Genomic DNA, 18,473 nt, shown 5'->3' with positions numbered 1-18,473 from the left:
TACTGAGACTGTGTGAAGCAATAGTCGAGAGGAAAACTCCCGTTTAACAGGGAGGAAAACCTTCCAGCAGAACCAGAACCAGGCTCAGTGTGAATGCTCTTCTGCCTCGACCGACTGGGGCTTAGAGAAGACAGAGCAGAAACACAGAAAGCACAGAAGCTCACATTGATGCAGGAATTCTTTAAATGTTATATGGTAATAATGGATGATCTGCATCCCCTGGGTGGTGTCACAGATAACAAAACGCCAGAAAACGTGCACCTACTCTGAAAAAAAAAATTAGAGAACAAAAAGTTAAAAGTTGAAATAACAACAAACAATGCAAATTGGAGAACAGTAGGATAACTAAGCAGAATGAGAAAAATGTACCCTGATGTCCTCTCATTCTACTTTAGAGACTCTAGGAACCACCAGTAGACCTGCAGTCTGAGAGCGAAGTGCTCTGTTAGGAACATACGGGGTAATCAGAGCTCTGATATATGATGGAGCTTGATTATTAAGGGCTTTATACGTTAGAAGAAGAATTTTAAATTCTATTCTTGATGAAGTTAATAAAGGGAATCTAAAATAGGAGAAATATGATCCCTCTTGTTGATTTTCATCAAACCTCTTTCTGCAGCATTTTGGATCAGCTGAAGACTTTGAACTGCATTTTGTGGACTTCCTGATAGTAAAGAATTACAATAGTCCAGCCTTGAAGTAACAAATGCATGGACCAGTTTTTCAGCATCACTCCTGGACAGAATGTTTCTAATTTTGGCGATATTCTGGAGATGAAAAAAGGAAACTCTGGAAACCTGTTTTAAAATGGGATTTAAATGACATGTCTTGGTCAAAAATAACACCAAGTTTTTTTTTCTTACCAGAGGTCAATTTATTTTTTGAGGTCTCTGGTCCAAAGATTACAACTTCTGTCTTGTCAGAATTTAAATGCAGGAAATTTAGAGTCATCCAGCTTTTGACATCAAGACAAGACTGCAGTCGAAGTAATTTATTGGATTCATCAGGATTTATGGATAAATATAGCTGAGTGTCATCAGCATAACAGTGGAAATTAATCCCATGCTGTCTGATAATTTTGCCGATCGGAAGCATATATATAATAAAGAGAATTGGTCCAAGGACTGAACCCTGTGGTTCTCCACAGGTGACCCTAGAGTTTGAGGAAGATTTATTATTAACATGAACAAATTGGAATCTGTCTGACAGATAAGATTTAAACCAGCCTAATGCTTTTCCCTTAATCCCTACAGTATGCTCAAGTCTTTGTAGAAGAATATTGTGATCAACTGAGATCTAACAAGTACAGACACAAGTTCATTATCTGAGTCTATACAAATAAATTTCCATTGTCTTGCCTTTGTCTTGAATAAATGGAATGCTGCATTATTTGTTAAGCCTGAATCGATATGAAATGTTAAATAGAAAAGAAAAACATTATTCAGTGAGGCAAAATCCTGAACTTAGTGGATTTCAGACTAGGTAGTGTTAGACATCTATTCAAACTAGTGTGTGAAAACCTTGAGAAAACTATTTTCAAATCTCATTTCAGGTTATTCGGTTGATGCAGTTATTTCATCTCGTGGGGCTCAGCTTTACATAGCTGGAGCTCCAAGGTTCAACCACACTGGCAAAGTCATCATTTTCAGCCTGAACAACAACGGAAACCTCACGATCCTCCAGGCACTTCTGGGACAGCAGGTCTTCTGCACACACATGCACGCACATTTTGTTTAATATGAATAGCTACTATTTTCTCCATGATCAACACTCATTCACATTAAACCATAACATCACATGTTGGAAAAACTCCAAAGTTTACAGTAATTTTTCAGCAAACTGAAACTCATTCTTCAAAAGATAATTAAATAATAGTAAGGTTTTACGACTTTAAAACAATTACAAGACATTACATTTAACACAAAACTTATGACTACCACTTGATGGAATAAAAATAATCAGTTTTTGTAGAGGATTTAATTTCTAACTCATAGGCAGTATTTTTTCCTTATGTGAGAGACTGATCCTTAGTTATTTTGAAAGCAAAATGTTTCACCTGTTTTTGACATCACATACTGACCTAATGTCAGCCTTGGTGTAATTATTATCTCTCATTCTCAACGTTAGGTCATAGTTTAGTCAGGATGATGACTAACTTTCATAGGATGTCTTTTTTAGTTTATTTTGAGAAAAAAGTTAATGTCGCAACAGAAGTTCTGAATGCAAAAATTCACCAGTTTGGATTTTGGTGTTTAGTTGAGGTGATAGGATGCCCTTAGTGCATATAGGCATTCCGGGATATGAACAGGTTGATGAATTACGTTCTAAACTAAAAAGAAAATTGTCTTCCATTTCTTAATTTAGTTTGTTTCTTCTGTGTTCAATCAACAGATCGGTTCATATTTCGGCAGCGGACTGTTATCAATGGACACTGACGGAGATGGGCACACTGACTTTCTTTTGGTTGCAGCACCCATGTACTATAATCAAGGCTGGGAGAGAGGAAGGGTTTATATATACTCTTTGTCATATGAGGTATATCCTCATCTACTGTGTTAGAATTGATCCTAACACCCTGTTGACCAGTTTAAATACCTTAATATTAAAGGTATAGTGGATGATCTTGTTTTGGTTTGAAGTTCCGGGGGGAATCATCTTACATATTGGTTGTCCCACATAATGATCATTGTGACGTGCTCACCTAACGCCAATGTGTGTGCTCGTTGCTTACCAGTTTCCTCTTGCTGTGCATGTACACTTCTACTATTTATGTATGTATCCAGTGAGCTACGGTTTCAGACATTCATTGTAGCTCCACCGCTCTCACCGTATACTTTGAAAATGGCTGAGAGTTGCAAGAAACAAACTGTCTTAAGGTCATGAGAAGAAGAGGAAGGCCTCAGTGGAAAGAAATAAGACCAGAGTGTATTTGGGAGACTCTTTTGAGCAGGATGATCTTGCGCATGCACAGTTATTCAAAAAGTGATTTGAGCATTTCTTACCTACATTTCCAGACAAATCGTCCACTCTACCTTTAACTTCCACTGTTAATGATTATATGTTCGCATATTTGTGAAAGACATGACTCAAAGATGTTTATTAGGTTATGAGGAAACAGAGCTTTTTATACAAAACAGCAAAAGCAAATGACTTTGTGACTATTACTACAACATTACAAACAACAATAGCACAGTTTGCTGCTCAAATTTACTTGTGTATAGAATTTCCTTGTGATGCATGTAATGCAAGTGTTTTTCAGCTAACAAACTTGTATGTCCCTAGGCATTCTTCATATTTCAAGGAATACTTGAAGTGTCTCACCATTCTCAAAACTCTCGTCTGGGTTCGGCGCTGGCACAAATAGCTGACATGAATGGAGATGGATTTAAGGAGCTTGTGGTGGGAGCTCCTCTAGAGGATGACCATCAGGGGGCAATATACATTTTTCATAGCCAGGACAAGATGATAGCACTACAATACAAACAGGTAATTAGCTTTGGAAAAACTCCCAAACATGCTGATTGCTTATAATGTTTCAGCAAAAACAGACATGAGTCCTCGTGAATTATTGATGACAATGTGATCTGTAGGAAGAAGGCATAAGAAAGTTTATAGTGACATGTTCTGAAAACAAGAGAGAATATTGTGTGTGAATGACAGGAACAAAGGCAAAACATTAAGTTAGTAGATGAGTTTACATACCTGGGTGCAAAAAAGCAATATAAAAAAACCCCAATATGTGACTTGAGCAATAACTGCATGAATAAAAGAGAAGGTTTATAATATAAATGTCAACAATCAAGAATATTTTACATTTTTGAAGAGACAGAGAGAATGCACAGATTACACAAGTCTTTTTTCCCCTCCTGAAATTAGATGATTGGACTGACCAACAACACTTTCTGTGAAGCTTAAGGGATGCAAATAGTCCTTAGCATCTAACAAGACTAATATTCAAGTCCAAAAGTCACATAGTAGTCCTTTTGGCAGGCAATATACACTCACCGGTACACCTGTCCAACTGCTCGTTAACACTTAATTTCTAAGCAGCCAATCACATGGCGGCAACTCAGTGCATTTAGGCATGTAGACATGGTCAAGAGAATCTCCTGCAGTTCAAACCGAGCATCAGTATGGGGAAGAAAGGTGATTTGAGTGACTTTGAACGTGGCATGATTGTTGGTGCCAGAAGGTCTGGTCTGAGTATTTCAGAAACTGCTAAATCTACTGGGATTTTCACGCACAACCATCTCTAGGGTTTACAGAGAATGGTCCGAAAAAGAAAAAACATCCAGTGAGCGGCAGTTCTGTGGGCGGAAATGCCTTGTTGATGCCAGAGGTCAGAGGAGAATGGCCAGACTGGTTCGAGCTGATAGAAGGGCAACAGTGACTCAAATAACCACCCGTTACAACCAAGGTGGGCAGAAGAGCATCTCTGAACGCACAGTACGTCGAACTTTGAGGCAGATGGGCTACAGCAGCTGAAGACCACATCGGGTGCCACTCCTTTCAGCTAAGAACAGGAAACTGAGGCTACAATTTGCACAAGCTCATCGAAATTGAACAATAGAAGTCGGATGGTAGGGTCAGAATTTGGCGTCTACAACATGAAAGCATGGATCCATCTTGCCTTGTATCAACGGTTCAGGCTGGTGGTGGTGGTGTCATGGTGTGGGGAATATTTTCTTGGCACTCTTTGGGCCCCTTGGTACCAATTGAGCATCGTTGCAACGCCACAGCCTACCTGAGTATTGTTGCTGACCATGTCCATCCCTTTATGACCACAATGTACCCAACCCATGATGGCTACTTTCAGCAGGATAATGCGGCATGTCATAAAGCTGGAATCATCTCAGACTGGTTTCTTGAACATGACAATGAGTTCGCTGTACTCAAATGGCCTCCACAGTCACCAGATCTCAATCCAATAGAGCATCTTTGGGATGTGGTGGAACGGGATATTCGCGTCATGGATGTGCAGCCGACAAATCTGCGGCAACTGTGTGATGCCATCATGTCAATATGGACCAAACTCCCTGAGGAATGCTTCCAGCACCTTGTTGAATCTATGCCACGAAGAATTGAGGCAGTTCTGAAGGCAAAAGGGGGTCCAACCCGTTACTAGCATGGGGTACCTAATAAAGTGGCCGGTGAGTGTAGATTACTGTGCAGTTGCATGAATCCATCACACGAATACTCCATCAATTGAGTCACTCATGTACAAAGCAAAATTCTGCGCAATAGACATTCTCTGAGAAACGAAAGTGTGCAAACAGACATTAGCATGTGAGAGACAGTATGATGATTCTCATCGGATCACGAACAAGTGGAATCAGTAGTATGTTTGTAACGTGTAACAGACTATGAAATGGACTGGTGGTTTATTTCATTCTCAGCAGGGGGTGATAGCTCTCACAGCTTTGGGAAAGAAACTTTTTTAAGTCTGTTAGTTTTTGATTTAATGTTCCAGAATCGTTTACCTGATGGAAGAGGGACAAACAGTGCATTGCCCAGGTGGGTAGGATTTGTGATAATATGTCTGGCCCTATTCATTACCCATGCAGCATAAACCTCGTCTAGATCTTGTAGATGTTATCCCACAATTCCCTGTGCTGACCTCACAACCCGTGCTAAATCCTTCCTCTCCTGTGCCGTGCAGCTCCCATACACTAATGTCATGCACAGACATAGAGTGCTTTCAATTGTGACTCTATAAAGATTTCAGTAAAGGGAAATTCCAGTCTGTTTCAGTTTCCTGAGAAAGAAGAGCTGTTGTTGGGCCTTCGTCACTAGGTGGGAGAAGTCACAGTCACAGTCCAGAAAAAGTCAGAGGAAATGGGAATGTCCAGGAAGATTATGCTGTCTACATGCTCCACTACCTCACCATGTATACAGAGAAGAGAGTGTTCAGTCTTCCTGGACCTTCTGTAGTCCACAATGACCTCTTTGGTCTTGTTGGTGTTCAAGATGAGGTTGTTCCTGGAGCACCACTGTGCCAGATTGTGGACCTCCTCTGTGTTGTGGGTGTCATCATTATTGGATATGAGACCCACCACAGTGTTGTTGTCCGCAAACTTCACAGCTATGTTTGTGGGGTGGATAGCAGGGAAGTTGTGTGTGAACAGAGTGAAGAGAGGAGGGCTAAGAACACAACCCTCTTGTGTTCCAGTGTTAAGTATCAGTGGGGCAGATGTGTGTTTCTCTACCCTCGCCACCTGGGTCCAGCTAGTTAGGCAGTCATTGGTTCAGGAACAGTGCGTTGCAGATAATCGCAGTTTGTGCAGCTTCAGGCCAGCATGTGTGGGAGCACGGTGTTGAAGGCTGGGCTAAAGTCCACAAATAGCATCCTAACATAGGTGTTGTGATGCTGTAGATGAGTCAGAGCCATGTGAAGTGCCAACAAGAAAGTATCCTCTGTAGAGTGATGTCTACTAAGATGTATGATTTCCAGACAGTTGTGCTAATGAAAACACATAAGGCGGAACTGTAAGTGTCCAAGATGCAGATGTATTTTAATCAGGAATGAACAAAACTGATATAATTAGAAATGAGTGTAATGGAAGAACACTGACCATAAAGTGGTTAAAGTGTGAAGAAAAAAGAAAAAGTAACCCAATGAAATTGTTCGTTTTTGTTTGTTTTTGGTCATTTGTAACTTTTTACTTTATGGAAGCTTTTTGGTTGACTTGTGAGTTAGGGTGTGTTATGGTCTGCCAATCAGGTCCTGTCTCTATTGATTGTCTTTTTGGTACTTTCCGTGTTGATGGGCTTGTTGCATGGCATGTGGTGGCTTTCCTTTGGGCATAACTTTGGGGGGCTCCTGGCTAATTATCACTGACATGAGGATCAGAATGTTATATTTCCTATCAAACATAAGAGCTCTGTGTCAATCATGTTACATGTTAGTGATATTAATGTATGACAGTGTATAATATAATACATTGCAATATACAAGGTAGTGATAGCTACTGATCTTCATTCTGCTCTACCAGCGTCTGCCTGGAGCTGGTTTTTCTGCAGGCCTACAGTATTTTGGCCAAAGTCTTCATGGAGTTCTTGACGTCAATGGAGATGGGCTTGTTGATTTAGCTGTGGGAGCACAAGGAGCTGCCATCATTATCTGGTAAGATTAGAGAATGTTGTTCACAGTGTTACTATAATGATAAAAAAAAACAACTGAATGGCTTTGATAGAATCACGATGATGTGCACAAAAATAAATTAATTGCACAGGAATAGCAAAAAATAATCTATATAACAATGCCTTATTGAACTGGTTTTCAAATAAATCAATAATGCAAAAAAGATCTATAGAGTCCTGAACATCACCCTCCTCCATATCTACAGCCGAATTACTTCAACAATAGTGAGATGTCCCAAACAGGTTTGAGATGGTGGGATAGATAGATAGATAGATAGATAGATAGATAGATAGATAGATAGATAGCATTAACTTTACAGCTTCATCACACATTCTCTCTAACAACTAGATCATACTATTGCATACCAGATATTGGGTTTGAATGACATTTGGGGACACACTGTCTCATGTAAATAATGCCTTCCTACACATCTGATACTAGAGCTAAGACAGGTTTAGCTGGTGAGCAAGTTTAGCTATGTCAAAGGATTCTGGTACAAAACCATCACAACTCTGAAATACTAAAACAATGAAAATATTTAAAATAATATATAGACATGGGTGGAGTTGCAATCCATCTATTTTAGAGAAGTCCAGATTGAACATCCAGTCCAGGGCCATCAAAAAGTTAAGCTGAGGACCTCTAATTACCAATAGCAGCACATGTATGTGTGTCGGGTCAGAGAAAAAGCACCAGATATTTGTATGCAGGCACAGGTGGAAGCAGATCAGCATGAATTTAGTTAGAATTAGCTGTAGTCTGACTTTTGACTGAGAATGAGAATGAGCTGATAGTGAAGCTACAGCAAAAAGTACCATGACTATTGACAAGCTGTGGGCTGATACATATGTCTGTTCCCCTCAGCTTGAAGCAGTCATGTTATTTCATCTGGAATCAAGTAGCAGCTTTGACCCATAATCAAAACCTCTATCAAACATTATTTTGAGGCTGAAGAAAATAGTTGCTCATATACAAACTATTTAAGAAGAATGATCCATTTGTAGTCAGAGTAATGGTGAGCAGCTAAATAAAAGAGAAGATAGAGAAAGAACCATTTTCTGTCAGATTCCACCTAGATTTGCATGATATTGATTTGACAAATGTTTTGTAATTTTGTGCTGTCAAATGTAAACCCTCAAGTTTTACCTGTCAAGTAAACTTTAAAATAATTTTACATGTTAAAGATAATCCAGATGATCAGCACATGCATGTTGTTGCAGCCAGTTTATTTCTACAACTACACAAAAGAAAGTGAATGAAGCTGAAGTACTAAAGGTGGAAAATAGCTCCTTTAACCAAAAATTTGGAGAAAATCCGTTCAAAACTGTTTTCATCTATTAATTTGTATCTCCTGTTATGCCAGAAGCTGGTTGAATATGCTTATTATTATTATTAATTATAATTTGGTATTATAATTTAAATAATAAATCATTCAACTCAAAATTCCGCTATAACAAAATATAGTTCAAATGGTGGTGATGTTAGCTATAAGCTTGTAAGTATTTATACCACTAATGCATTAGTTAATTTGCTGTTATGAACTCATTTATGCTGGAATAAATGATCTGGTCGGACTTTTAACCGACGAGGTTTATCCGGCAGCTGTGAGAACCCCAATGTAACTGCAATTAGAGTTTAAATCCTTATTCCTTATCACCATCCAATGATATGTCTCTGTATTAATATCAGATGTTAACTCCAAAGGAGGTTAGCTCTGAATTCTGAATAGCCACGCAACTGTGAATTAGATTGAACACAAAACAATGTCTATTCCGCAGTCGTTGGTTTTATTGAACCAAAAGCAATTCCCTGTTACAGTAATTCTCTGATTCAACAACTTTGGAATTCTTACTCACTACTAAAACTAAAACATGCAAAATATATATGTGGAAATAAAAGAACAAAACAAAAATAAACAATGGATTAAAATGAGCGGTTAGCAGATCTTAACTCAACTCACAGTTGTTTAACACCGCCCTCAAAACACCGGCATTTGACGTATCAGCATTGACAGACAGAACAGCTTCGGGAATCTCACTGGATGCTTTGATGTCTTACAAAAGCTAGTTCAGCTAAGCTCCCTACAGTTCAGATACACGTCACCCTCCCAAGATGGCTGCTACGATGACGTATGGTCTACCAATTTACGTGATGCGTGAGGGGAGGTCCTAATGACGTAACCACGCTTACGCTGATGGGATAATGCCTCGCTTCGAGAGGGCGCGGCTAACTGGGAGTTTAAGCAAAGACCGCGAATTGAGCTCGGACAAAGACTGCACTGATAAGAAGAAGCGAGAAGAGAGAGGGGGGAAAGCAGGGAAGAAGATGGAAAAGAACTGAAGCAGTGACCCACGGCGGGGTTATTGATAAACTACAGATCAACACAGCAAAATCAATTGTAAAATGCATGCACATACAAAGAAAAGCATTCAGCAAAATAATTCCAACTTCGTTGTGGAATAAAAGCATTAACCTGCGCCTACAAAGTTCTAACGTCTGCCCAGGCACTTCTAAACACCCTGTTGGTGAGACAGAAATAAAAGGGGAGAACCCCGTTACTTTGAGGTGCCTCGGGGCTGGTCCGGAGCGCTCCGAGTAAGGTGGCTTTCTGGACGCGTCTTGACGAACGCAGTTGTCCGCAGGCTGCAGCAGGACGGGGAAGAAGCTCCTTCGTTTCTTCCTCCGGGTTCACAGTCGCGTTTGCTCGGCCCAGCAAAGCGTAGTCCTCTTTCGATCACTGGGAGATAAGGCGGCTTCCAGTATTTGATCAGAGGGAATTAAAAGTACCTTTTTGAGTCGACCTCCTGCTAAGCAAACAGGGAATAACGTTGCTCCGAGAAATCTCGGTCCAGCGAGAAACTCGAGCACGTGGCGTGGGATTGCCCCAACGGAGTGAAACAGCTGTGTGTCTTCTCGGGTTGGCAGGGCGCCAGGGAAGAAGGCAGATTGTCCTGCGTGGCTGAGTTTTATCAACTTTTGCCTAGCAACGTTATCTCTCCGCTCCGTTGTTAGGGCGGCGGCCATTTTGGGCCGCGTTGCATGATGGGAGTTGGTGGCCATTTTGACCACATTGCATCATGGGTAATGCGGTCCGTCACGTCCCGAATTAATGCAGTCTCGTCACGTTTGAACTGGCATTACACTCCTTCTTTCATGTTTCTATAGAGGGCTATATTCAGAATGAATTAGAACCAGAAGGAACTTTATTTCGCCAACTTTGAGGGTACAACCAAAGAATTTCCCTTTAGATTCCAACGATCATGTAAAGAAGCAGGCAGACAAGAAACAGTAAGCAGACAGCAACTACAGTCTATAACAGAAAATACATTATTCAGGGGGAAAAGGTAAGAACAGGAGCAGTATATACAGGGGATTTTGCCCCTCAGTAGAATAGCTGGCTACCCTGACTATAAAGATACTGAGATTGCGGTAAGGCACTTCCTGTGTTGTGTGGTGTGGATTGTGGCTTTGTGTTCCAGACTCTCTCGATTTTATCTTAAATCTCTTTGCTGTGACATCTCTCTGCTTCTAACACTTAAGCACGTTTAAAACACATTCTCTGTTGCTGCACTTCATGTTTGGGAACTCCTCATGTTTCACATGGTTTACTTTTTCTTGGCGTGGTAACATGTTGCTAGCCTAGTCTAGCTTTAGCTTTAGCCCTACTATGACTTATACATCTATCCTTCCCTTAGCTTCTCCATCTCTAAGTCTATCCCTCTCTCCTGCACCCTCTGTCTGATGTACAGTTATTCCTCTATCTCCTTTAGTGATTATAGTGAAGGGTCCATCTCTGTAACCCTTAGCTAGCGCAGATCCACAGAGATTAGCTTCACGTAGGGGTCTCTCAGCAGTGCCCGAGCAACCTGGTTTTCAGGCTGGTTGGGTGACAATACACAGGAAGCATAGCTCTAGATCCCAGCACCTGGGTCACCACCAACCCGTCAGCGTTTCTAATAAGATTTTTTTTATCCACTCAGCAACACACCTGCTGAGAAGCCGACTCCAGTAATTGGCAGTTCCATAGTCAGAAATGTGGCATTAGAGACAACAGGGACCATAGTAAAATGCCTGCCAGGGGCCAGAACAGGTGACATCAAATCCTACCTGCAACTTCTGCTAAGGGTAAGCATATATAGAATATGCTGGTGAAGTCATCCAGGTCATGGTCATTCCAAAAAAGATAAAAAAAAAGAAAAAAAAAAAGGACTTTTTTCCGAAGTTTGAAGACGTTTCACTTCGTATCCAGAAAGCTTTCTCTGAAAAACTCAAGAGGATTTTCTCCAAACACAAAATCCCAGTACATTTCAAACCAAACAGGACCCTCAGACAGAGGCTGGTGCATCCCAAGGACAAAACTCCCAAACCTAAGATGAGCGGAGTGGTGTATGCAGTTCAGTGCAGTGAGGAATGTTCAATTCAATTCAATTTTATTTATATAGCACCAATTCATGAAACATGTCATCTCAAGGCACTTTACAAAGTCAAATTCAATCATATTATACAGATTGGTCAAAAATTTCCTATATAAGGAAACCAGTTGATTCTATTTAAAAAGGGGGACCGGAGGGTGTTTTCCAACTATAGAGGAATCACACTCTTAAGCCTTCCTGGTAAGGTCTATTCAGGGGTTCTAGAAAGGAGGGCCCGTCGGATAGTCGAATCTCGGATTCAGGAAGAGCAGTGTGGTTTTCGTCCTGGCTGTGGAACACTGGACCAGCTCTACACCCTCAGCAGGATTCTGGAGGGGGCATGTGAGTTTGCCCAACCAGTCTACATGTGCTTTGTGGATCTGGAGAAGGCATTCGACCGTGTCCCCCGAGGGATCCTGTGGGGGGTACTCCGGGAGTATGGAGTACCGGACCCTTCAATAAGGGTTGTCAGGTCTCTGTACGACCGGTGTCAGAGTCTGGTCCGCATTGCCGGCAGTAAGTCGGACTCGTTTCCGGTGAGAGTTGGACTCCGCCAAGGTTGCCCTTTGTCACCGATTCTGTTCATAACTTTTATGGACAGAATTTCTAGGCGCAGCCAAGGTGTTGAGGGGATCCGTTTTGGTGGCCTTAGGATTGCGTCTCTGCTATTCGCGGATGACGTGGTCCTATTGGCGTCATCAGGGCGTGATCTACAGCTCTCACTAGAGCGGTTCACAGCGAGTGCAAAGCGGTCGGGATGAGAATCAGTGCCTCCAAATCCGAGACCATGGTCTTGAACCAGAAAGGGTAGAGTGCCTCCTCTGGGTTGGGGAGGATATGCTACCCCTATTGGAGGAGTTCAAGTATCTTGGGGTCTTGTTCACGAATAAGGGGAAGATGGAGCGGGAGATCGACAGGCGGATTGGTGCGGTGTCTGCTGTGAAGCGGATGCTGTACCGATCCGTTGTGGTGATGAGAGAGCTGAGAATGCCTTGGGATTCCCCCGGAGGAGCTGGCCCAAGTGGCTGGGGAGAGGTACGTCTGGGCCTCCCTGCAGAAGCTGCTACCCCCGCGATCCGACCTCTGATAAGGGGAAGACAATGGATGGATGGATGGATATTGCATATAAAAACAACTTCTGCTAACCTGTGGTGATGCTTTTCTCACCTTCAGCATTCTTGTTAAAGATATTTTTATGACTGTAATTTATTCCTTTAGTTACTTTTTGATTAAGTAGCGCAGCACTCCATCTGTCTAGGTCACGTGATGTTGTGCGGATTGAAGCTAAGATGACTTTTGAACCGGAGAAGATCAACATCTTTAACAAGAACTGTCAGCGAGGCGGGAAGGAGGTCACTTGCATGTCAGTTGCAATCTGTCTGAGGGTATACAGCAGGATAAAAACCAAGAAAGATAACAGAAAGGAAGTTGGTGAGTGATGCCTGCAAATTTACTGTTGACTTATTGATTCTGCTGTACTTTACAGGTCAATTTCCTGGCTAAAGTGTTATTGTTAAATGTTCCAATCTTCAAGTGTGAGACGGACAGACACACCATTGTGAAACCATTCTTCATTGCAAACCATTTTCAATTCCTAGTAGTAATCAGATGTTTACATACACTAAGGGGCTTTGTGGAAAAGGTTGAATAAGTGTGGTTTAGCCAAATGAGTATTATAAAACAGCAAAATGTACCAGACCTCTGGGGTCCTTTTTTGGGGGGCAGATCCAGGAGCAACATAACAAACGAGCAATGTTTACAGTACACTGCAAAAACGGAACTAGAAATAAGTAAAATGTTCTTAAAATCAGTGTATTTGTCCTTGATTTGAGCAGATAAATAAGATGATTTGCCAATGGAATAAGATTTTTGCACTTAAAATAGGAACAATTCATCTCCATCGTCTTATTTCAAGTGCAGTATGTCTAATTATCTTATTTTAGGGGTAAAAATACTCATTCCATTGGCAGATAGTCTTATTTACCTGCTCAGATCAAGGATAAATACACTAAGTTTAAAAACATTTTACTTATTTTTAGATCCGTTTTTACAGTGTAGGCTTTATATTGATTTATGTTTGGTGTTTGAGTGCTAGGGCTGCATGGTATATGGGATAGATGGTAGAAACAATATGAATTGGGCCTATGGTAGAGATTTGCGCTCTACTGGCCTATGTCATCACACCTGCCTAAACAGGGTTGCAATCACAGAGAACACAAAAGAACAAGTGATGGAGTGACATAACGAGCCATCACAATGTACTTGCGTAAAGATATGGTCCCTTTCTAAAAAGTGGAGTACAGCGGGTATAAACACAGGGTTCTCGCCAGCGCATTTCAGGGTAATGGACATGTGTGTTTGAGAGGAACGTAGAAAACTCAGCAAAGCTCTTGAACGTGCATCAGCTCACCTATAAACCTGTAAAATAGCTTTTATTAGCTTGACAAACAGCTCCCTTTGAGCTGCACAATGCAACACTCCACTGTGGGAATATATCCAGAGAAGTCGTGGTACGACACACCAGGGCGCACACCAGTCTCCCAAGACACCAACACACGCGCTGACATGCACACACATGCTCCCCCGCCGCAGGCCACTGAAAAGAAAGTCCAGGTGGGGAGATGATTAAAATGTGTATATGACTCACAGAACTATTTTGGTACCTACTTTTAGTGATATTTAAGGATTCATTATGATAATAATATTAATATGCAGCATAAAGTGTTGGGTTTCATTATGACTACTGTTTTATGCTAAATAAATGCTCTAAAATTATATTATCTTTGCTTTTTATGAACATTTTCAACGTTAAATCAATACCACGATATGTACTGTTACTGTGAAGGGATTTGATTTATACCGTAATATGAATTTAAGATCATACCGTCCAGCTCTAATGAGTGCCAATACATTATTTTATTGTTTTTCTCTTGTAAAGGTGGCATTGCTGAAGACATCTGTAAGTCTGACTTAACTGAACTATATTTCAAATGATATAAAGCAACTATTTCAGGAGACTACAGTCTTATAGCTGTTATATATAAAACCTGGATATGATGTGACTAGTAACGGTTAGTATATTTTAACCTCTCATTCTCTTTTTCTTTTTCTTAAGCTGTTTGGTACAGTTTGGTTTTTGATGAGAGGCGGTTCACCCCCCGGGCAGTCCTGGATGAATCATATCGACTGCAGCCCAGAACTCTTTTTTTGCACACTGGAAATCAGAAATGCGAACGCCTTGGCTTTTATGTGCAGGTCCGTACAAACCCTTCTGACACAACATATTTAAAGTAATTAGTTTTACTTGGTGTGAATCCTTAAAAGCAAAACAACCACTCACATAAACAGGACATAGCAGATTATGGGCGACCTGTATTGGTTGTTATGGAGACAGGACTTCAGAACCAGGACAAGGGGCCCGTGTTAGACCCAGACTGGCCGATCACCCTAAGAACTGAGGTGAATGTCTAAATTATTTGTGAAATCTATGCCAGTGCAATGTGCTGTGAAATGTATCTTCCCTTTTACATATTTTCTGCAATTTTTTTCACACCTAAATCTGATCATCAAACCATTCCTAATATCAGTAAAAGAGAACTTGAGCAAATACAAATGGATATTTTCAAATGATGATTTCATTTACCATTTCCATTTATAATTGTATTTATGATATGTTTTTTGGTACAACTTGCTATAATTCATTGAACCATAATATTTGCTTTCTGCCAGAACATCCTGAAGAGATGGGAGGGAATGTCCAGCCATCAGTTAATGACTTTAAGCTTAAACACACTTGAGTGAAATAAAAAAGAGAAAAGATTTCCCTTTATAGTCCCACAGAGGGGAAATTTGTCTCTGCGTTTTAGAGCCCCTTATGATGAATACCATAAATGGATACCGTGTTCCCTTGCCCGGACGCGGGTCACCGGGGCCTCACTCTTGAGCCAGGCCTGGAGGTGGGGCATGTTGGTGAGCGCCTGGTGGCCGGGCTTTTACCCATGGAGCCCGGCCGGGCTCAGCCTGAAGAGGAGACATGGTCCCCCTTCCGATGGTCTCACCACCTATCGGAAGGGCCAAAGGAGTCGGGTGCATTGTGCAATGGGTGGCAGTAAGGCAAGGCAAGGCAAATTAATTTATCTAGCACAATTCAGTACAGAGACAGTTCAATTCAATTTTATTTATATAGCGCCAATTCATGAAACATGTCATCTCAAGGCACTTTACAAAGTCAAATTCAATCATATTATACAGATTGGGTCAGATTATACAGATTGGTCAAAAATGTTCATATATAAGGAAACCAGTTGATTGCAGCAAAGTCCCGACAAGCAGCATTCACTCCTGGAGAAGCGTAGAGACACAGGGAGAGTCGTCTGCATTGTACATGGCTTTGCTGCAATCCCTCATACTGAGCAATGCAAAGTGCTTTACATGATTAAAATATAGCAAAATAAAACAGAATAAAAGCAAATAGGAATAAAATGTAGAAACAAAAAAAGAACATTAAAAACAGTAAAACAGTTTAACTAGAACAGTCAAAGGCAATTTTAAACAAATGTGTTTTTAATCTTGATTTAAAAGAACTCAGGCTTTCCGCACTTTTACAGTTTTCTGGAAGTTTGTTCCAGATAATTGGAGCATAGGAACTAAATGCTGCTTCTCCGTGTTTGGTTCTGGTTCTAAGTATGCAGAGCAGGCTGGAGCCAGAAGACCTTAGTGGTCTGGAGGGTTGATACACTGATAACAAGTCTGTGATGTATTTAAGTGCTAAGCCATTCAGGGATTTATAGACTAACAGAAGAATTGTAAAGTCTATTCTCTGAGATATAGGGAGTCAGTCTAAGGACTTTAGAAATGGGGTTATGTGCTCTACTTTCTTAGTCTTAGTGAGGACACGGGCAGCAGCGTTCTGGATCAGCTGCAGCTGTCTGATCCACTTTTTAGGCAGACCTGTGAAAACACCTTTGCAGTAATCAATTCGAATAAAGATGAATGCATGGATTAGTTTTTCCAGATCCTTCTGAGACATTAGTCCTTTAATCCTGGAAATGTTCCTCAGGTGATAGAAAGCTGACCTTGTAACTGTCTTTAGATGCTTTTGGAGGTTCAGGTCTGTGTCCATCACTACACCCAGGTTTCGGGCCTGATCAGTGGTTTCTAGCTAAAGCGACTGAAGCTGTGTGCTAACCTCTACTGTTAGAGGGCCCCCGCCCTCTGCTGTTAGAGGGCGGGGGCCTGGGCGTTCTGATCCTCGGCTGCAGAAGCCGTGGAATGTCACCTCTCTGGTGGGGAAGGAGCCTGAGCTTGTGCGAGAGGTTGAGAAGTTCCGACTAGAGATAGTCGGGCTCACCTCGACGCATGGCTCTGGCTCTGGAACCAGTCTCCTTGAGAGGGGCTGGACATTCTTCCACTCTGGGGTGGGCATACTTGTTGCCCCTCATCTCGGTGCCTGCACGTTGGGGTTCACCCCGGTGAACGAGAGGGTGGCCTCCCTCCGCATTCGTGTGGGGGTACGGGTTCTGACTGTTGTTTGTGCTTATGCGCCAAACGGCAGTTCAGGTCAGATGGAGCTTCAACTCCCACCTCCAGGAGAGCTTTGAATACGTCCCGAGGGAGGAGGGGGAGATTGAGTCTGAATGGACCATGTTTCACACCTCTATTGTTGAGGCGGCTAGTCGGATCTGTGGCCGCAAGGTTGTTGGTGCATGTCGCAGCGGCAACCCTCAAACACGCCAGCGGTGAGGGAAGCCGTCAAGCTGAAGAAGGAGTCCTACCAGGTTTTATAGGCTTGTGGGACTCCGGAAGCAGCTGATGTGTACCGGCAGTCAAAGCGGCAGGCAGCTCGGCTGGTCGCCGAGGCAAAAACTCGGGTGTGGGAAGAGTTCGGAGAGGCCATGGAGAAAGACTTCCGCACGGCTTCGAAGCGATTCTGGTCCACTATCCAGCATCTCAGGAGGGGGAAGCAGTGCAGTACCAACACTGTCTTTAGTGGGAGGGTGGTGTGCTGCTGACCTCGACTCGGGACGTCGTGCGTCGGTGGGCGGAATACTTCGAAGACCTCCTTAATCCCACCTACACGTCTTCCGTTGTGGAAGCAGAGCCTGAGGACTCTGGGTCGGGTTCTCCCATCTCTGGTGCTGAGGTTGCCGAGGTTGTTAAAAAGCTCCTCGGTGGCTAGGCCCCGGGGATGGATGAGATTCGCCCTGAGTACATTAAGGCTCTGAATGTTGTGGGGCTATGTTGGTTAACGCGGCTCTGCAGCATTGCATGGACATTGGGGGCAGTTCCCCTGGATTGGCAGACTGGGGTGGTGGTCCCCCTATTTAAAAAGGGGGACCGGAGGGTGTGTTTCTAATTACAGAGGAATCGTACTCTTAAGCCTCCCTGGTAAGGTCTATTCTGGGGTTCTGTAAAGGAGGGTCCGTCGGATAGTCGAATCTTGGATTCAGGAAGAGCAGTGTGGTTTTCGTTCTCGCCGTGGAACACTGGATCAGCTCTACACCTTCAGCAGGATCCTGGAGGGGGCATGGGAGTTTGCCCAACTAGTCTACTTGTGCTTCGTGGATCTGGAAAAGGCATTCGACCGTGTCCCCCGAGGGATCCTGTAGGGGGTACTTCAGGAGTATGGAGTACTGGGCCCTTTAATAAGGGCTGTCAGATCTCTGTACGACCGGCGTCAGAGTCTGGTATGCATTGCCGGCAGGAAGTTGGACTTGTTTCCGGTGAGAGTTGGACTCCGCCAAGGTTGCCCTTTGTCACCGATTCTGTTCATAACTTTTATGGACAGAATTTCTAGGCGCAGCCAAGGTGTTGAGGGGATCCGTTTTGGTGGCCTAAGGATTGTGTCTCTGCTATTTGCGGATGACGTAGTCCTATTGGCTTCATCAGGGCGTGATCTACAGCTCTCACTAGAGCGGTTC

General features: G+C 42.4%; 1 protein-coding gene across 1 annotated transcript in view; it reads left to right on the top strand.

The window, feature by feature from the left end:
• Positions 1–18,473, top strand: part of LOC105921235 (integrin alpha-11) — a 226,260-nt gene that overhangs the window by 138,679 nt on the left and 69,108 nt on the right. Inside the window, exons 12-18 of the mRNA XM_036130878.1 lie at positions 1,553–1,701; positions 2,392–2,535; positions 3,283–3,486; positions 6,993–7,123; positions 12,812–12,984; positions 14,669–14,808; positions 14,902–15,012. Of these exons, the coding sequence (XP_035986771.1) occupies positions 1,553–1,701; positions 2,392–2,535; positions 3,283–3,486; positions 6,993–7,123; positions 12,812–12,984; positions 14,669–14,808; positions 14,902–15,012 (1,052 nt within the window). The remainder of the gene's footprint in view (positions 1–1,552; positions 1,702–2,391; positions 2,536–3,282; positions 3,487–6,992; positions 7,124–12,811; positions 12,985–14,668; positions 14,809–14,901; positions 15,013–18,473) is intronic.

Source organism: Fundulus heteroclitus, unplaced genomic scaffold, assembly GCF_011125445.2.
Source record: "Fundulus heteroclitus isolate FHET01 unplaced genomic scaffold, MU-UCD_Fhet_4.1 scaffold_39, whole genome shotgun sequence".
Taxonomy (NCBI): Eukaryota; Metazoa; Chordata; class Actinopteri; order Cyprinodontiformes; family Fundulidae; genus Fundulus; species Fundulus heteroclitus.
The sequence above is the reverse complement of the archived record's forward strand: the minus strand, read 5'-3'. Positions and strand labels throughout refer to the sequence as shown.